This window comes from Solanum dulcamara, chromosome 4 (genome assembly GCF_947179165.1).
Source record: "Solanum dulcamara chromosome 4, daSolDulc1.2, whole genome shotgun sequence".
Lineage (NCBI taxonomy): Eukaryota > Viridiplantae > Streptophyta > Magnoliopsida > Solanales > Solanaceae > Solanum > Solanum dulcamara.
This window is the reverse complement of record NC_077240.1, coordinates 16,268,800-16,285,870: the sequence shown is the minus strand read 5'-3', so window position 1 is coordinate 16,285,870 and position 17,071 is coordinate 16,268,800. Positions and strand designations below refer to the sequence as shown.

Below are 17,071 nucleotides of genomic sequence, written 5' to 3'. Positions count from 1 at the left end.
ATGTATTCTACTCTGTCACTGTGAAATCACGAGATAAAAGGGAAAAATGTTTGATATACCTTTTACTTTGCAATTGTTGATATATTTTTAGTTAAAAAATAATTTACATATATTTTTATTGTTCTATAATTGATTTCAATATACTTTTTTTGGCTGATGAACAATTACTTCTTGGGAGTAGAAGCATTAAAGCTTGCCCAAGCCTGTAAAGGGGCTTGGGAATAGAGGATTTTTTTGGGGGAGAGAAAGTTTTTAAACCGATTTTTTTGGATCAAATTGTACTAGTTGGGTAGATGGAGATGGTGAAATCTAAGCTTTGCATCGATCTTCTTTACCAGGCAGATAGCTAAGTGAAAAAATTCACTTTAAATTTGTTTTTATGATAATAAAATAAAATTTATATAGCAGTATATTTGATTTTTTTTACACGTGATTTTTTTCTTCTTTAATTCAATGCTAATTTTAATTATCAAATTTATTTTTCACTCAAAGATATAAAAAAATAAATTACAATATGATCGCACAAAAAATTAGTTTTAATTTTTTCTTACCTTTTTCTTTTGTCTTTCACTCACGCTTTATTACTTTTATTTCTCATATATTCACATGGAAGAATGAAAGCAAAAAATGAAATAAGAACACGGAATTTGAATAATGATAAGCAAATAAATTCATAAGAAAGATATTAAAACTTAAATTAACCATTAAATTAAAGAAGTTGATAAAGATTCACTATGAAAAGGAATATAAAATTTTGTGAGAAAAATTAAATATATTTCTAAAAGAATTTTGTTTTAATTAAAAAATAACTTTTTTTTTTTTTACTTTTGTAAGCGGAAAAAAGAGTATATTTGAGCGATATGTGTACAACATAACAATATATGTGAAATATCAATAACTTTCCTAGATAAATTAGATTTGATTGTGAAAATCTAATCTTAATATTATTGAGGTTTGAAAGATTGTTACTTTTACCCCTAAACCTCTTGTACAAGTCGTCCAGATCCCTTACCGCTGTCTCAAACAAACAAATTCGAGTTTCAACTATAACAAACCAGGACTCTTCTTGCTTTGGTCTCTCTATTTTCTCTCCCTGGTCTTCTGAGTTATCCATGGCTTCCAATAATCAAGATTTACCAGAAACCACAGTCCAAAACGTGCTAGAACAAGATACCCTTAAGTGGGTATTTGTAGGGGGTAAAGGTGGGGTTGGAAAAACTACATGTAGTTCAATTCTTGGTATCCTTCTTTCTCAGGTCAGATCCTCAGTTCTTATCATATCTACTGACCCTGCTCACAATCTCAGTGATGCCTTCCAGCAACGCTTTACCAAGTCCCCCACCCTTGTTAATGGCTTCTCCAATTTGTATGCCATGGTATTTTCTTTCACGCCCACTCCACTTCTCTTTAAACAGATTGCATTTTTACTTGGATCTTGTTTAATTCTGGGAATTAATTGGATAGCTTGTGAATTAATAGTTGTTATGTTGAAAAATGATACCTTTTCTGTTTAGGGAATGGAAGGTAGTTCAATTTTGTTATATGTTATGCTTAATGTAACAAAAAGATGTGTCTTTTCGTGTATGAATTAAGACAAAAATAAAAATAAAATGAAAATTGAAAGACCTCAAAAGGCATGTTATTTTTTTTTGGGCAGTGGGTTGGGTATTGGGTGTTGAGGAGTTGTTTGTTTGGGATTAAACCTTGGCCCCTTGAATTAAGGTAATACTCAGCTTTACCAAGCCTTCTGAAGTCCTGTGCTTATGTTGGGGGTGTATCATTGTATTCAAAGAGTGGCCTTTACTTGAATAAAGTTGACAACTTTTTTGCAGTTCGAGTGTATGTTCAATTTCTTTTTGGTCATGATTTTTTGATTGAACTTGTGTTCTTTAGGAAATCGATCCAACTGTGGAGAAAGAAGACTCAGTCAGTTCAGATGGGATGGACGACTTTTTGTCTGATTTGACAAATGCAATTCCTGGAATTGATGAAGCTATGAGTTTTGCAGAGATGCTAAAGTAATTGGTATTCCTTTGTAATAAATCCCGTAATTGTTAACTTGTTTGACAAGAAATGTTTTATGAACCTCCAATGAAAGTAATAAAGAATTATTCTTGGCTCCTTACAATTGAATTGTCCTTCACTTGCTTATCAGGAGAACAAGATATTAAACCGGCCTTTAATGGTTTTTTATGCATACATGAATCATGATCTGCTTTTGTTATGTGGTCAATAGACTCACCGATCTACTTTAGGAGATCGCATAAAAATCTTCCTATCTTGATGATTTTTTTTTAAAAGGTTTCTTTTAGTATTTAGGCCTAGTTACTTATCAAGAAAGTGTATAGACCTTATCCCGTATTAAAGGAGCCATATCTTTACCATACTAGATCCCACTAGAAGAGGAACTATCTCAAAGCACGCCACAACTTAAGGGTAATCTCCATGTGATCAAGGAAGCCTCCCCAATTGGGTGTATGTGGATCTATAATACCTGCCCCCATCATATATATAAGGAGCCCTCCTTGAATTTGAAAGGACACGAGTGATTCCGCTAGATGATGTTTAAGCATCAACTTAAGGAGGTACCAAATTGAACATGTTAACGGACCCTGTATTCACACTCCTAGCTATTAATGAAATAGGACAAGGGATGTTATTGAAACTGAAAGAACTCATCGTGACTATTCTTTTTCTTGAACATAGTGGTCAATGAAGTGGGTTGAATCTCAGGTTCAATTCCCAGCAAAGACAAAAAACTAGGTGATTTCTTTCCATCAATTTCTAGCCTTGGTGGACTGAGTTACCTATTGCCGGTGAGAGGTAGCAAGTATTCCGTGGGATTAGTCAAGGTGCGCGCAAGCTGGCTCGGACACCACGGTTATCAAAAAATTAATTTGCTAAGGTCCTCCTAACATTTTTGGTTCAAAGTGCATTTACTTATGGTACATCTATAGTGCTTAAATGTGACTACTTTCTTACATTTGTTTATCGGTAGCTTAACACTGCTGGTTTGTTAATCAAATTTGGCTATAAATTTTTGGCTTTTATTTCTTTCCAGATTGGTGCAAACAATGGACTATTCTGTAATAGTGTTTGATACGGCCCCAACAGGACATACTCTTCGGCTGTTACAATTCCCGTCGACTCTAGAGAAAGGGCTTGCCAAAGTGATGAGTTTGAAGAGTAGATTTGGGGGCGTGCTGAGTCAGGTAATCTCTCCTCCAAATAAAATCACCCATCTAACCCCAAACACACACAAAAATCCATTTTCCTCTTTTCTATAAATGCCTGCTTCTAAGCTTTGCTAATTTGAAGCCCAAGTTTGATGCTATTTGCGGGAAAGGAAAACATGAAATTTACTGAAGTCAATTTCTGTCCATCTCAGATGACTCGACTATTGGGTGTTGATGAAGAATTTGGGGAGGCTGCTATCCTTGGCAAGCTTGAAGGCATGAAAGATATTATTGAAGAAGTGAACAGACAGTTTAAGGATCCAGTAAGATTCTTACCTCGAAATCGTAGTTCGATTTAGTTTTGGGGGTTGGTAACGGAGAAATCTGCTGTGAGATAGCTTATCCCAATCCAGTTGGTCCACAAGTTTGAATCTCAGGGAGTATTGACCCACCCCTCTACCCGGCTCCCACATAAATTCCAGGTTTCATTTCAGTGGTAGGTTTTGAACCCGCGACGTGCGCTCCAATGTGCATATTCCCAGCTGCGTGTCCTTACCATTGGATCAAAGTCCGTGGAGAAAAATTGTCATTCTTATATAGACATTTTTTATGTGCTCCCTCTGTCCCAGTCCATTTTGGCACTCTTCCCTTCCTTTTTGTCCCGGAAAAGATTGGAACCTTCATGTATTTTGAAACTTTATGATCTTTATGTTACCATTTTGCCTTTAATAATATGCTTTTATAGGAATCAACATGATTTTCTATGGACCCCACTAGAAAAGTACTATTGGTACTTTGTGTATATTTCGCTTATGAGTTATGTTTTAAAACTTAAAAGTCTTCATTTCTATCTTAAACTTAAACTTCATGTCCAGTTAAATATTGCCAAACAATTGGGAAGAAGGGAGTAATTATTGCTAGATGGGAACCTTAGTGGCACAAACTAGTTTAATGTCAGAGTCATTTGCTGTTGAACCTAGGATAACAGGTTAAGTTTGAGATAGCAATCAACAAATCAGGGAAACTGGTGGCACAATATCCTTTAGCTGGATCTGCTCTACTAAAATCTGTTGTGGTTTAGTGGAAGTACATCTCCTTTACTTATTGATCAGAGAGAACCACAAATCTGTATAACTAAATTTGAACCTTTTCTTTGGTATTTTCTCCCCCTGTTTCACTTTATTTTCGTGGTGTTTTGGGGGGTGGGGGGGAGTTTATTCTATTATGCTTCTTGAACTTGAACTAGAGTACCATGGGTGAGATCGGCAGCCACTAAAACCTAAAGACTGAAGTAATGCAAGTAATGGACTCATTAAATTTTCTAAGTCTTGCATTTATTATCTCTGCCAGATGCTTCTACTGTTTCGAATATATGTTTCACCGAAGAAACGTCATCAAAATTAGTCTCTAGGTGAAGAGTTCATGCAACCTTGTGTTGTTTGTTATATAACTACTGTATGACTGTTTTAGTAGAAAATAGTTCCTCTAGTTATTCATTTAGTTCTTCATGACTTTGATTATACCAAACTGGTTCCTTGTGCTTTTTAAGTTGGAATGCTGAGTATTTTTGAAGTTGGGAGCGGAGCATGTAGATATAATCAATGCATTTCTTCTGCTTCTTTTACTTTGATTGTGGAGAAATCTGCTCTTGTTTCTGGTTGATTCAAGTTTTTGTGGTATTTTGATTGCTGGAGTTTACCACCTTACCCTTTAAAAAAGAAAATAAGGATTTTAGTATGTCTCATTACATTCACAAAGCTAAATATCCTTTTCTTCTCTGTTCTCTTATGCTGCTTCTATGTTTTCAACTTTCAAGTTCAACTGATGCATTAACACAACTTTCTTTTTTTTTCTTTTTCTTTTTCAATAGGACTTGACAACATTTGTTTGTGTTTGCATTCCGGAATTCCTCTCTCTATATGAGACTGAAAGACTAGTTCAGGAACTTGCTAAATTTGAGATCGATACACACAACGTTATAATTAACCAAGTGATTTTTGACGAAGAAGGTACATTTCCCGTCTTAACTACTGCTATTTCCTCCCCCCCCCCCTTTTTCTGTTAATTCTCTCTGGCTTGTAGATTTCGCTTGTTAATTCTTCGTGTGTCCCGTCACCAATTTATATGACATTCTTTCTGTTTTGCGAAGTTCCAAAAGTGTGACACCCTTCTATCAGTAATTTTATTTATTCCATTTTCACAATGTTTCAAGAACTCAGATTGATGTATCTAATCAAATTTGAAGTTTTTAAACTGTTCAATTAGTATTTTGATTTGTGCTTCAACTAGTACTGCTTAACATGCATAGTAAACCAAATATTTCAAGTCCCCAATTGGTCTTGTATAAAATAGGACACAAGGAATTGTACTTTCTTCCACTAGAAGTGATAAACTAATTCATAGGAATTGTAATCCTTTTCAGTTGTTGAATCCAAGTTGCTGAAGGCTAGAATGCGGATGCAACAGAAATACTTGGATCAGTTCTACATGTTATATAACGACTTTAATATTACGAAGTTGCCTTTGCTTCCACAAGAGGTATGAAGATGCTGTTGCGCATAGCTGGATATCAGCTTCTGCCTTTTCTTTCTGATTTATATTTCTATGTACTACAAAAGTATCGACGATAAATTCACGAGTCTTCACTAGTAGCCATGGCATGAAAAATACTGAAGTATACGACCAATGTAAGAACCTTTGCCAATGTGCCACTGATGAGTTATTTTTTTGATAGGTTTGTGGTGTTGATGCCCTGAAAGAATTTTCGCATCATTTTGTAACGCCATACCAGTCTTCTCTTGCTCGAGGCTCGGTGGAGGAGCTGGAGAATAGAGTTGCTGCGTTGAAAGAACAGTTGAAAGATGCTGAAGCAGAATTAGAGAAAGTTCAAAAAGGCAAACAGTAGATATAACCAAATCCCAGACAACTTGGGCGATGGAGCGTGCTGTTTCGCCACCTTCGCTTTTATATATTTTTTTTAGGAAGTGGATCGTTGGAACATATAATTCTGTATTCCTCAAGAGGATTTTCATGTACGATTGTTTCATTTATTGTTGAGGAAGTTCTTTTGTACCTTTGACGAAGCAAATAAGTCAGGTTATTTAGTCTTACAATGTACTAGTAGAGGAAGGAGGACCAGTGGTATCTTTAGAGTAAACTGATTTATCAAGCCAGTGTTTATTTAGTGAAACCTAAAGCATTAAAGTTTTTTTCAAGATGATGAGCAATTTTTATTCCAATCAGGAATTACAGTGTGAAGTTTATGTTACCTTGTTATTATGATTTGTTCTTTAGAATTAAGGTGTTTTTATAATGTAATCAACCGATTACCAAATTATAAACATATGTACAAATAAATGTATTACAAATAATATAATCAAAGTTGAGATGGCCGAGTTGGTCTAAGGCGCCAGATTAAGGTTCTGGTCCGAAAGGGCGTGGGTTCAAATCCCACTCTCAACACATTCTAATTTTTTTCCCCAGATTGTTATATCATTCTTAATGCTGTTTTCTTGAGCAAGACTAGTAAATCTTAATGCATTTTTCTCAAATAAAAAATTTCTTTGTAATTAATCAAGGAAAAACATTTATTATCATTTTTCTTATATTAGCCATCATACATTCAATACAGTTCATTCTGTTTTTCTTGAAACTCAATACACTTCATTCTTGACTAGTACATGACATAATTAATGACCAAAGTTCTATTAGACTCGAGGTTTCAGAAGCTCGGGAAGTATAATATCAATGTCAACCGCCATGCAATGTTGAGATGAAAACCACGTTATCTTTCTCTTCCAGCACAGTTTCAAGCTGGCCACTTAGTTCCCAATCAGTGTCATTTACAAGGACGAGAACTCCAGGCCTCCTGCAACATACAAGTTATAAAAAGCTATCTTCAGTTACGTCTTGGCTTGTGCAAGTATGTGCTGTTCAAACAAGACAAGGATAAGGTGGTATCAACATGATTGGCACAATATTTGAAGGTCACCATTTTACTTAACGTAATATTCTGCTATGCCATAAGGTAAGGTATGCATAACTGGAGGAGTGAACGAGAGGACTTTAACATGGGATGAGGTTGTCATGACAACAGCATAAAGAAAACGTGTATTTAAGTGTTGCTGAGGTGGGTAAAAAGATATTTTAACTTACACTGACTCTCCTTTCATGAACATTTCAGGCCTCTCCTTGATCACATTGGTGCGTACCCATGAGAGCAAGTTTTTCATCGTCAACTGGTTAAAGAAAAGAATGACTACAATCATACCAAATATTCCCCCTAGAAACAAAATTATATGCCAAATCTGTTCTATGTATGAACACAATCATTAAAGAGGAAGTTGCACCTGCTGCTCTCCATTTTGAGGGTCAACATTAATGTTATGGCTCTTCACAGAATCACAAAGAAGTTCCAGTCCTCCCCTGTGTTTTGAAAGTAAAAACATAATTGAGAGATGTTAATAGAGATCAGATGCATATGGTAAAGCATTTTACAAGGAAGCAGAAAGACCAACACATAAAGAATGTACAAAAGCTAATCACTCAGAGTCATACTGACAAAAAATGATAGTTTCTGACTATACTCTCAAGTACTTCATTTTAGGGTCACGAAGTTTGGTGCTAGATGATTGAATGCTAAGCTGTTTTATCAACAACCAACATCACTACTAGATAGAGTTTCACAATTGTATCCACATTAGCAGAACACAAAAGTTATCCTTGATACAGTGCCAGGTCACTGAACAACTACAATAAAAGTAATCAGGTAGAATCATAGGCAAGAGTCACTTAACCATCACGTCATATATAACAAGTATTTGCGAAAGATGGTAAATGACCACACTGGTAATAATGATGTCTTTTAAAATTTTGGAGTCAAAATTCAAACATTCCTAGGTGCTGAACAAAATATCATTACACTGAAAAGCAGACAGCTATATCTTAAATGTGAAGAGTCTAAGCCTTGAAGGGTTATTTATTAGAACAACATCTCTTACATGTCACATGTTAGAACAAAGTCCAAATTATCAACCAAAAAAAAAAAAGGATTTTGGATGCGGTTTAACTAACCAACTTGAGAGAGAAAAAGAAAAGAGATTGAACAATGTACAAAACTACAAATTCCATCTCTCGAGAGTTTCATGAGTTACAACCGATTTCCGTTGTCCATCACTAACGTGCTCATTATTTATCAAATTGCCAGTACTAACTTTCTTCATGATTTTCACAAACTAATCACTTCAATTGTAAGATCCCAATTTTCCCTCGGGGCAAGGAGAAGTAACCTTTAGAGCACTGTAAAAGAGTAAGAACAATTTTCACAGGAAGCAATAGGAGCTTCTTTTAAAGTCGCAAGGCAGATTCAGTTTTTGGAGTTAGACAATGTGCGTGCTCTAGTTTGTACTATTCATCTAGTAAAAAGACAAGCTAAATGTAGCATTTAGTATAATATTTAGAAAATCATTTAACTTAACGCTTCATAACAAACAAGAGCAACTCTTTGTAAATTTTTAAAATAAAATAAAAATCTCTTTGTGGAGCCTTGGATGCGAACTATTAGCCTCAACTATCACATTTTATGCACGAACAGCTGAAACTACTATCTTTAAGCAAACATCATTTGCATACATTATGCTGATACTCAAACACAGTTCTCTTTCGTCTAGCACAAACAAGCACACAGTGATATTACAGTGGGAACCGACTATATGAGTACCTCCAATTTTTCTCATCCAATAGACTGCCAATGTTACTCAACATGGGGAAAACAAAAATCAATATTGGATAAACTTCTGGAGCAGTGAAGAAGAATTTCTAAGTGCTCTTGCTTGGATATTTCGTTAGCACTCAAAATCTGATATGGCCTAACAAGCCTTAAAGAGCAAGTGTCACTTTCTCAGTAGCATGGCGAAAACAAAGTACTACTAAATATCATATACAGGAAAGAGCCAGGAATTACAAGGAAATTAAAAAAAAGGGAAACATATATTGCAAGCAAGATTAAATCTTTCAACAATTTGTTTAGTCCCAAATTTAAGTCTTCCCTTTCAGCAATCGTCACTCTACAAAATACTCTGAAAAGGGTTTCAGCAAAAAAAATCTTATCTTTCAAAGATTACATCCCAGAATTGGATCAAATATTGATAATTAGTTGAATTTGGTTGTAACATATGAAAGAAAAATATAAAAATTACCCGAATTCAAGAGTCAGTTGCATCTCTAATCAAACAGAACGGAATTTGAAGTTTATGAAAATCTCAAAACCCTAGAGGGATGGATGGATGACTTGATTTTGTAGGGTTTATCAAGAGGGTTGAAAGTTGAAACAGGTCTGCCTTTTAGAGCTCTTTATTCCCCTATAATCTTTTTTCTCTTCCTTTCCTCACTTTTTCTTCAAAATTTAATTGAAAAATTAGACCTCAAATTTTAATCCTGATTAAATTTATGCAAATATTAATAATAATATATAATTAGTTATAAAAAAATTATATATTATTTTATCTAATAATTAAATAGTCATTGTTTCTAAATTACAAATCAAACACTACATTAATTTTATACATGATCTTTTAATCAGCTATCAAATATAATATTTTACTTGTCCAAAAAGAATTTAATACATACATTCGTCATCTGTAGACCAGCTACCAAACAAGCCCTAATGTATAAATCTTTTCAAAATAAGTGATAATTAATTTAACTACTATTAAGTAATGAAATAAACAAGTTAAAAGGCAGTTTCAATTATTTTTTTTTAAAAAATGAAGTGGTCCATCTATGATTAGTGAAATTAACTTCTTCTTTTTTTATAATCATAGTGCTGGTGCAAAATTAAGAATAGATCATCTAAAATTTGTATTGACATTTCAAACTAAGAACCACACCCTTTGGATGTATTCAAATAACTTTCCCTAATTCAATATATTTTTTAAATAAAAATAAAATTAGTTATGTTTGGTTTATGCAAAGAAATGAAAGAGGAAATAAAAAAATGTTTTAACTCAACAAAACGACACCTCTCATCACAACACTCTCTGTTGTGCCCAGTTCTTGTTCATCCGTTCGAGACGATTTTCTTTACGGGCCCAGACTGCAACTTGCTGTAAATTTCAGCACAAGGGGCAATTCCGTCACCGTATTATCCATCTGGGTTTGATCTGAATTCTTGAAAGACTTCAGTTTTAGGTCTTTGTTTTTCCTTCCAATCGAGAGCTGTTAAAAAGGAGCTACAAAAAGACACTGTTCTTGGAATAAAGATTCAAACTTTCTGCTTCTATGGAGGCTTACAAGAGATGGGTTCGAAGGAATCGCGATTATGTCCGCCAATTGAGTTCTCTAGCCAGTGTATGCCCCTTCTTATTAAAGTCTTTACGTTTATTGTTCTCAAGTAATTTTTGGAATCTTTTTTTTTTGCATCTTGGTTGTTTTTTTTATGAGAAGGAAAACCGCAGCCGCTACCTTTGGGGTGTGCACAGATAAAACCCTTCTCTTATGCAATAGTTCACAAACCACAAGGAGAGGTAACCCACATTAGGGAAGCCCGGTGCGATGCATCTTGTTTTTTTATGGAGTTAGTTATTTGGCTTCTGTCAACTTGCAATCTTGATAATAGTTTTGTTAGTGGCAAACTGGCAATTGTGTGTGTGTGAGAGAGAGAGCTATTCGTGATTCTAGTTCAGTTTGGGATGGCAGTTTCAAGATTGGCACTGATTGTGGTGTATGGCTAGTTACATAGCTGGCTCATAATTTATGATAATTGTTGATGAACCAATTGTCTATTATTGTAATAACATGTCTCGAATGGAACGGAATGGCATGGAAATAGCCGACCCCAACTAATTGGGGATTGAGACATAGTTTGAATATTCTTAATGAGCCAAAATATCTTTATTAAGTTGGATGTTTCCTTTTTCTTTTGGGTTTAGATGTTTCTTTTGAATTTAAATAAGGAAGAATGGGCATCTAGGTTTTGATACAGCTAGCGGGCAGTAACAGAGTTGGTTTTAAATCTCCATTCAGACTTCTCTTGGATATCTTTTCTAATTCAGCTCGAGAAATGAATCTGGTTACAACCATGGATTGTTAGCAAGATTCTATGGGATGTTACCATGCAAACATGTGAGGCATATTTCTAGAGGTTTAGTTAGTTGAAGGAACTCTGATATCTATACATGATCTGCGCTGAAGTTAATTTTGATATTACCGCTCGTAATTTCTTCTTATGCTTTACCATACCTCTCCTCCCCTCTCTCCTGGTTGTCCCAATCATCAAGAAAAAAATGAAAAGCATGTATTTGTGCTGCCCCTATGTTTGCGGTTGAGAAAGTCAAGATTGTAAAGATTATGATTCTATGTTACCTTTTCCACAAAAAAAGAAAAGAAAAAAAGATTTATCATTTTCAAAAGTTTCTCGGTCTCCACAGCTCAGATCTTGACTTGTTAAAGTAGAATTTTAAATAGGAAAGATGTGCCTTTCTGGAAATTATTAATAGTTTTAACTATGTTATGTTGTTCAAAAAGAAAATAGTATCTGTCCATAATGTACTTTAGAGACTTATGATAGGTATAAGACTGAGAATCTTATCTTTAATTAAAGGGGGGTTCTGGTGCCTTTGTCTTATTACGTTTGTCTTTATCTAAGACAGTATGGGGAGAATTACTGAGGCACTAATTTACAAATGGTAATCAAACAGTCCAAAGTTCACATACAACATGGTCTTAAGGATTTAAATGTTTATTAATTGAGCACAGGTTTTTCCCATTCTTGTAATAGTTGAATCTTGTTATTCACTTCATGACTGAATTACAATGTGTAAGTCCTATATATAGTTGAGATAATTAACAGAATGGATACACGATTATTCAACTAACTAGTAACTGAAAACTGGAAAGATAGTTACTAAGTTATAACTGTAATTAGGAACACATGTTTAAGAGCTGTTTAGCTCTCGTTCTGCACTGCTCTTATCATCCTCAACATAAAGTGTATAAGATACTTTGGATGAATTACCATTACAGCAGAACATTCTTTTCCCCCTAGAGTAACATTAGATCATTTTTGGTAAATTAGTCTATTGGTCTATCAAACTGAAGAAATAGATCACAACATGTCAATTATTTGCTAAGGCTAATTGAAAAATATTATTCCTTTTCAATTTTTTTGTGTTACTTTCCTATTTAGTCCGTTTAAAAAAGAACGTCTCTTTCCTTTTTTGAAAACTCTTTAATTCTAACTTTCCACATGACACGTTTGAGACCACAAGATTAAAGGAAATTTTGGTACATTCTGCATATCTTTAGTTTAAGACCACAAGAATCAAAAGTTTTCTTTACTTTCTTAAACTCCGTGCCTACTCAAAACCGACAAGCAAATTGAAATGGAGGGAGCATCATTTTTCTGCACTACACTCCTATGATGAGAAACAAATTTGAGCATGCATCACTCCAGTCATGACAGAGATGACACTTCTGTTATATATGCCTTTTACTTATAACTTCACTCGCTAAACCTTCACCAATGACAGGCTATTTGAAGAAAGTGCCTGAGTGATGGCAAACATAGGGGATCCCATTTTACTCCATTCTTTATAAAGATTTTCCTTCTACACAAATGAATCAAACATTTTTTTCTCTCTTTTGCCAAAAATATACTCTAGCATAAAGACAATCATTAACTAATGACATGTATTCTCTCGCTTCACTTTTTCCATTAGAATTGGATGGAAGGCTTACTATGCTCCCATTTTGTGTAGTGTAATGGCTTGATCAAAACATAAAGAATAGATTACCAAAATTTGCCTGGTCTCCCTTTTTAAGACATTTGTTTGTTTTTTTACTTTTGTTTACTGCAATGATATATACTATGTAGTTTTTGTCGATATTGTCATTCACTTCTACTGATGAAAAAAGGTTCGTCATTACTTTCATTAGCACAGTTTGATCATCAGTTTGATAAAAATCTAGTAGATGTTGATAAATGATAATCTTGTTTTTATAATGTATATCCAGGGAATGACATGGCTTCTTCCAGAGCGGTTTGCTGCATCAGAAATCGGGCCAGAAGCAGGTTTATTTGAAATTTTGGTAACCTTGAGCTTCTTCTTTCTGCTTATAAAACTCAGAATAATACATTACTTCTTTTCAAAATACATCTACCATTCTTATCTTCTTAGAAAGTAATCCACAAAATATCGGCAGTTAATATTTCTGGTTTAATCTTGTGGAAGTTTTGCACTTTTTAACCAATCAAATTGAATATTGGGTTTTCCGATTCTCTTGATGTAATGTTTTACTTTCCTTGGTAAGTGTTTTCGTGAGCAGCGTGTTGTGTAGATAAGTAACTTATTGAAGTTATTGGTTTAGCTATGTTGGTTTTCCTATCCCGCATGGTTGTGTTTACTTATTGCCCCCTATTTTTGGCAGTCTCCTCGATCCTTGGAATGGTTACCACAGTAAATGAGCATATTATAGAGACAACTCCAACTTCAGTGCATACAAGTTCTGCAGAGACTTCTTTTCTCCCTTTGTCATTATGCCTTACTTTGTTGAGAGACTTGGAAACATTAATTGAAGTAGTAGCTGAGCAGCTCTATGGCGAAGATAAAAAATGGAATTTGATTGCTCTTACTGAGGCTGCCAAGTAAGTGATATATTTAATTTTAACACAACTTATTTACTTAAACATTTGGTAATTTTTTATTAAAATATTTGTACCACAATTTGTTTTGAATGGATACCAGGGTGTGCGTGAGGCTGGCTATTTTCAGAACTAAAGGATATAAAATGCTTTTGCAAGGTGGGGAGACTGAGAATTTGGAAGATTCAGATGATTTGAGTCCCCAAGAAAAAATGGGGTACTTAAGGAAGCCTATCCAAAATCAAGGACTGGGTGCCAATCACCTTCAGGGTTTGAACTCGTGGAATCTTGAGGGTAGGGCAATGTCCGCCTTAAGTAGCTTTGGTCAGAATGCTAGGACGGTTTCTGAGCCGACTTGGTTGCGCAGGGTTCAACAGCAGCAAGCAATTTTGGAACCTCCAAGTAATTGCTAGTTTCAGCTAAATTAAAACCTTTTACTTCCTGATGATGACACCATCATTTTCTAATATGTTAGCTTCCTTATATTATTACAGCTAAGATAATCAGAAATCTGAGTCTGTCAAACTTTTTATCTGAGAAGGGTATTCGTGGAGGGTTATTTGTGACTGGGGAGACTATGTTTGTCCTAAGACCACTTATATATGTCTTGCTGGTAAGGAAGTATGGAACACGATCATGGTTTCCTTGGTTCATCTCCTTGGCTGTGGATCTCATAGGAAACAGCATGCTCTCAGCCATAACAATGTCCCAAGATAGCAGGAAAGATCAGCATTTTCAATTTTCTAAATCCGAGAAGGATGAGGTAAGAATATTATAGATCATTGCACAAAATCTTTGTATATATACAGCTTAAAGCATTTTGCATGTTGCTTTAGACACATTTCTTTCAATGGTAGATGGAACAGCGAGTTATTTGGTGTCTCTCACTCTGACTTGACTGTCCTGGAAATCACAGTTCTTAAACCAATCTGCATATCTTATGTTTTTGATATGGCAAATACTCCATCTCCCTGGCGGCTAAAAGTGGCTTTTTCCCGATCCCCCTTGGTGATTCGTACTTCCAGCCTGAGGCGGAGGGCCCTTTCCACTAGGAATCCTTCACTTGTCAATCTCTCTGTATTTCTTATTTTGTCTTGGGGAAACTGCAGATTCTCATTCCAATTCTTGCTTTCTTTCACACCCTTTCTTCCCTTTCAAGATCCATCTGATTTGTTCAATAGCTTTTGAATTTATCTATTGTAGCAATTTAATTTTGCTTCATCATTAAATGATATGATTTACTCCAAACACTGCAGTTAAAAAGGAGGAAGCTGTTGTGGGTGCTTTACCTCATGCGAGATCCATTTTTTAACAAATACACCCGGTAAAGATACTCTTTTCCTGTAATTTCTTGCTAATTTCTTTATATGAGAAAACAGCATAAAAGAGAACTAAATGGTGATCAAAGCAAAATGCTAATGCCTTAAAATTATTTCAGGCGAAGACTTGAAAGCACTCAAAAGATTGTAGAACCTGTTCCTATAGTTGGATTTTTCGCAGGTATTTTAACGCATTTATGTACCAAGTTTCTAGAGTTGCTTCATTTGACTTTGTTGGTATAAATTGACATCATCCTTCCTGACAAAAAAATTTCCTTGATGTACAGAAAAACTTATTGAACTCCTTATTGGAGCCCAGACCAGATACACCTACATGTCTGGTTCTTGAAGGGAAGCCACTGAATGTGTTGATGCATTCTTTGTTACTTGAAAATGGGGAACAAACTTTTTCTCTTTTTTTTTTTTTAGCATTTTAATATCACAATCATGAAAAGCTGTAGCATGTTGAAATTTAGAACTAATAAAGGTGTATAATTTTGTTTTTATCCAAACGTGCATGCGGGCGGACTCTTTCACTTTCGATGCCGTACTCGTGTCGGATTCTCAAAAAATACACTTCTTTTGTAGAATTCACCACTCACTCGTTGACATTTTTAAAGAGTCTGAGCAACGTAGGCCGCTTGTATCAGATGGAGCAACAATGAAATGCTATTGCTGGCTGTCTATTTAATAAGGATTTAATTAAAGAGATGTAAAGTCTGAAGAATATCTATACTATCATAAGTAACTTGCATTATTTTTCAGTTGCTAATGTGGAAAACGTAAGTTGGAAACGACTCAAAAATTATAGTGCATATAAGGAGCCATGCGTTTAAGAAACATATTATATTTGAATTAATAAAACAATTTAGTGGAACATTTCTTCTGTATAAATTTTGTTTGAAGGTTATTCCTGAGATATCCCATCATCTTTATACCAAAAGACCCCTAAAATTGTGGTGGAATGGTAAGTAACTCCATTCTTAATTTTAGATTTTAGCGTCTAATTGTGGAATTAGAATCTCTTTCGGTGTTAATTTTAAATTAATTTAAAAGACTTTTCGACACGAAGTCGGATTAGTGATGTTTTATCCCTAAAATATGATTTTTTAGCGAAAATTTAGATTAATCAAACATTAAAGCAAATATCATACACTTGATAGGGCCAATAAATGTATGATTATATAATTTGTCTTTTTTCAGATAATAAAACTCTTTTACCCTTTTAAAACTGTTGTTTCATATGTCTTTTATAGTATTTGGCTAAAGCGGTGTAAATAACAGGTGCATACCATAGCTAATTTGAACGTAAATTAAAAAATAAAGCAAGGAACATGTTATAATCGATTAAATATAATGATAGTATAAATATTTCTTAATTAAACGTGGCTTAGCTAAGTTTGGGGTGGGCTACAAACAGAGTTTGGGACCATTTAGTAGAGGGGTGAGTTCCCACTCTATATAGGAGTTTGGTCTTGTAGGTGAGCCATACCAAATATCAGTCCTATAGGTGTTGTTTTTTTTTTTTTCATGGTTTAGTTTCAGATTTGACTTATATAAAAGAATTCCCACAAAAAATATGACTCGATAATATAATTTAATGTAAATATCGAGCATAAATAAATGTACCCTAGCAACAGTTGTTTTCAATGTTAACATTGGTTTCCCAGACCAACTTAAAAGTTTTGAGCTTCTCTAGTTTTGGGTGTGGATGATCTAAAGATTACAATGTAATTGATTCATAGATTAACTTATTCTACCTTAGTTAATTATTAGAGGCTAAGATGATGGTGGACCATTTCCATCACCTACAAACCATTACTATTATATAGCCTCACTCCCTGCTCTACTTCTTAGCCCTTTTCTAAATTTCAATATATATTTACATATTGAGTTATAAACAAGCATTATGGGAGTAGGATAAGGATATTTATGTA

The 17,071-nt window shown here is 34.5% G+C and overlaps 3 protein-coding genes and 1 non-coding gene across 5 annotated transcripts; 3 read left to right on the top strand and 1 right to left on the bottom strand.

The window, feature by feature from the left end:
• Window positions 1-939: 939 nt before the first annotated feature.
• On the top strand, window positions 940-6,366 carry LOC129886627 (ATPase GET3A). The gene is made up of 7 exons (XM_055961396.1): window positions 940-1,376; window positions 1,894-2,018; window positions 3,062-3,212; window positions 3,389-3,499; window positions 5,047-5,185; window positions 5,599-5,714; window positions 5,911-6,366. Exons 1-7 carry the CDS (start codon window positions 1,113-1,115, stop codon window positions 6,079-6,081), a joined length of 1,077 nt encoding a protein of 358 aa, XP_055817371.1. The 5' UTR covers window positions 940-1,112; the 3' UTR covers window positions 6,082-6,366.
• Window positions 6,367-6,557: 191 nt separating this feature from the next.
• Window positions 6,558-6,638, top strand: TRNAL-AAG (transfer RNA leucine (anticodon AAG)). The gene has a single exon. It is a non-coding gene; the product is annotated as a tRNA-Leu (tRNA).
• Window positions 6,639-6,745: 107 nt separating this feature from the next.
• LOC129884754 (ubiquitin-related modifier 1 homolog 1-like) lies at window positions 6,746-9,540 on the bottom strand. Its single transcript, XM_055959038.1, has 4 exons — window positions 9,374-9,540; window positions 7,526-7,601; window positions 7,332-7,414; window positions 6,746-7,044 (listed from the first exon to the last, which is right to left on the bottom strand). The coding sequence occupies exons 1-4, from the start codon at window positions 9,394-9,396 to the stop codon at window positions 6,927-6,929; spliced, it is 300 nt and encodes a 99-aa protein (XP_055815013.1). The 5' UTR covers window positions 9,397-9,540; the 3' UTR covers window positions 6,746-6,926.
• A 623-nt stretch (window positions 9,541-10,163) lies between these two features.
• LOC129886625 (peroxisome biogenesis protein 16) lies at window positions 10,164-15,728 on the top strand. 2 transcript variants are annotated; one of them, XM_055961394.1, is made up of 8 exons: window positions 10,164-10,523; window positions 13,188-13,245; window positions 13,602-13,818; window positions 13,919-14,217; window positions 14,310-14,578; window positions 15,072-15,139; window positions 15,254-15,315; window positions 15,422-15,728. In XM_055961394.1, the coding sequence occupies exons 1-8, from the start codon at window positions 10,455-10,457 to the stop codon at window positions 15,481-15,483; spliced, it is 1,104 nt and encodes a 367-aa protein (XP_055817369.1). In that variant the 5' UTR covers window positions 10,164-10,454; the 3' UTR covers window positions 15,484-15,728. The 2 variants fall into 2 exon arrangements, with proteins under 2 accessions (XP_055817369.1, XP_055817370.1); XM_055961395.1 differs by lacking the exon at window positions 10,164-10,523 and having other exon boundaries at window positions 13,182-13,262.
• The last annotated feature ends 1,343 nt before the right edge of the window (window positions 15,729-17,071 follow it).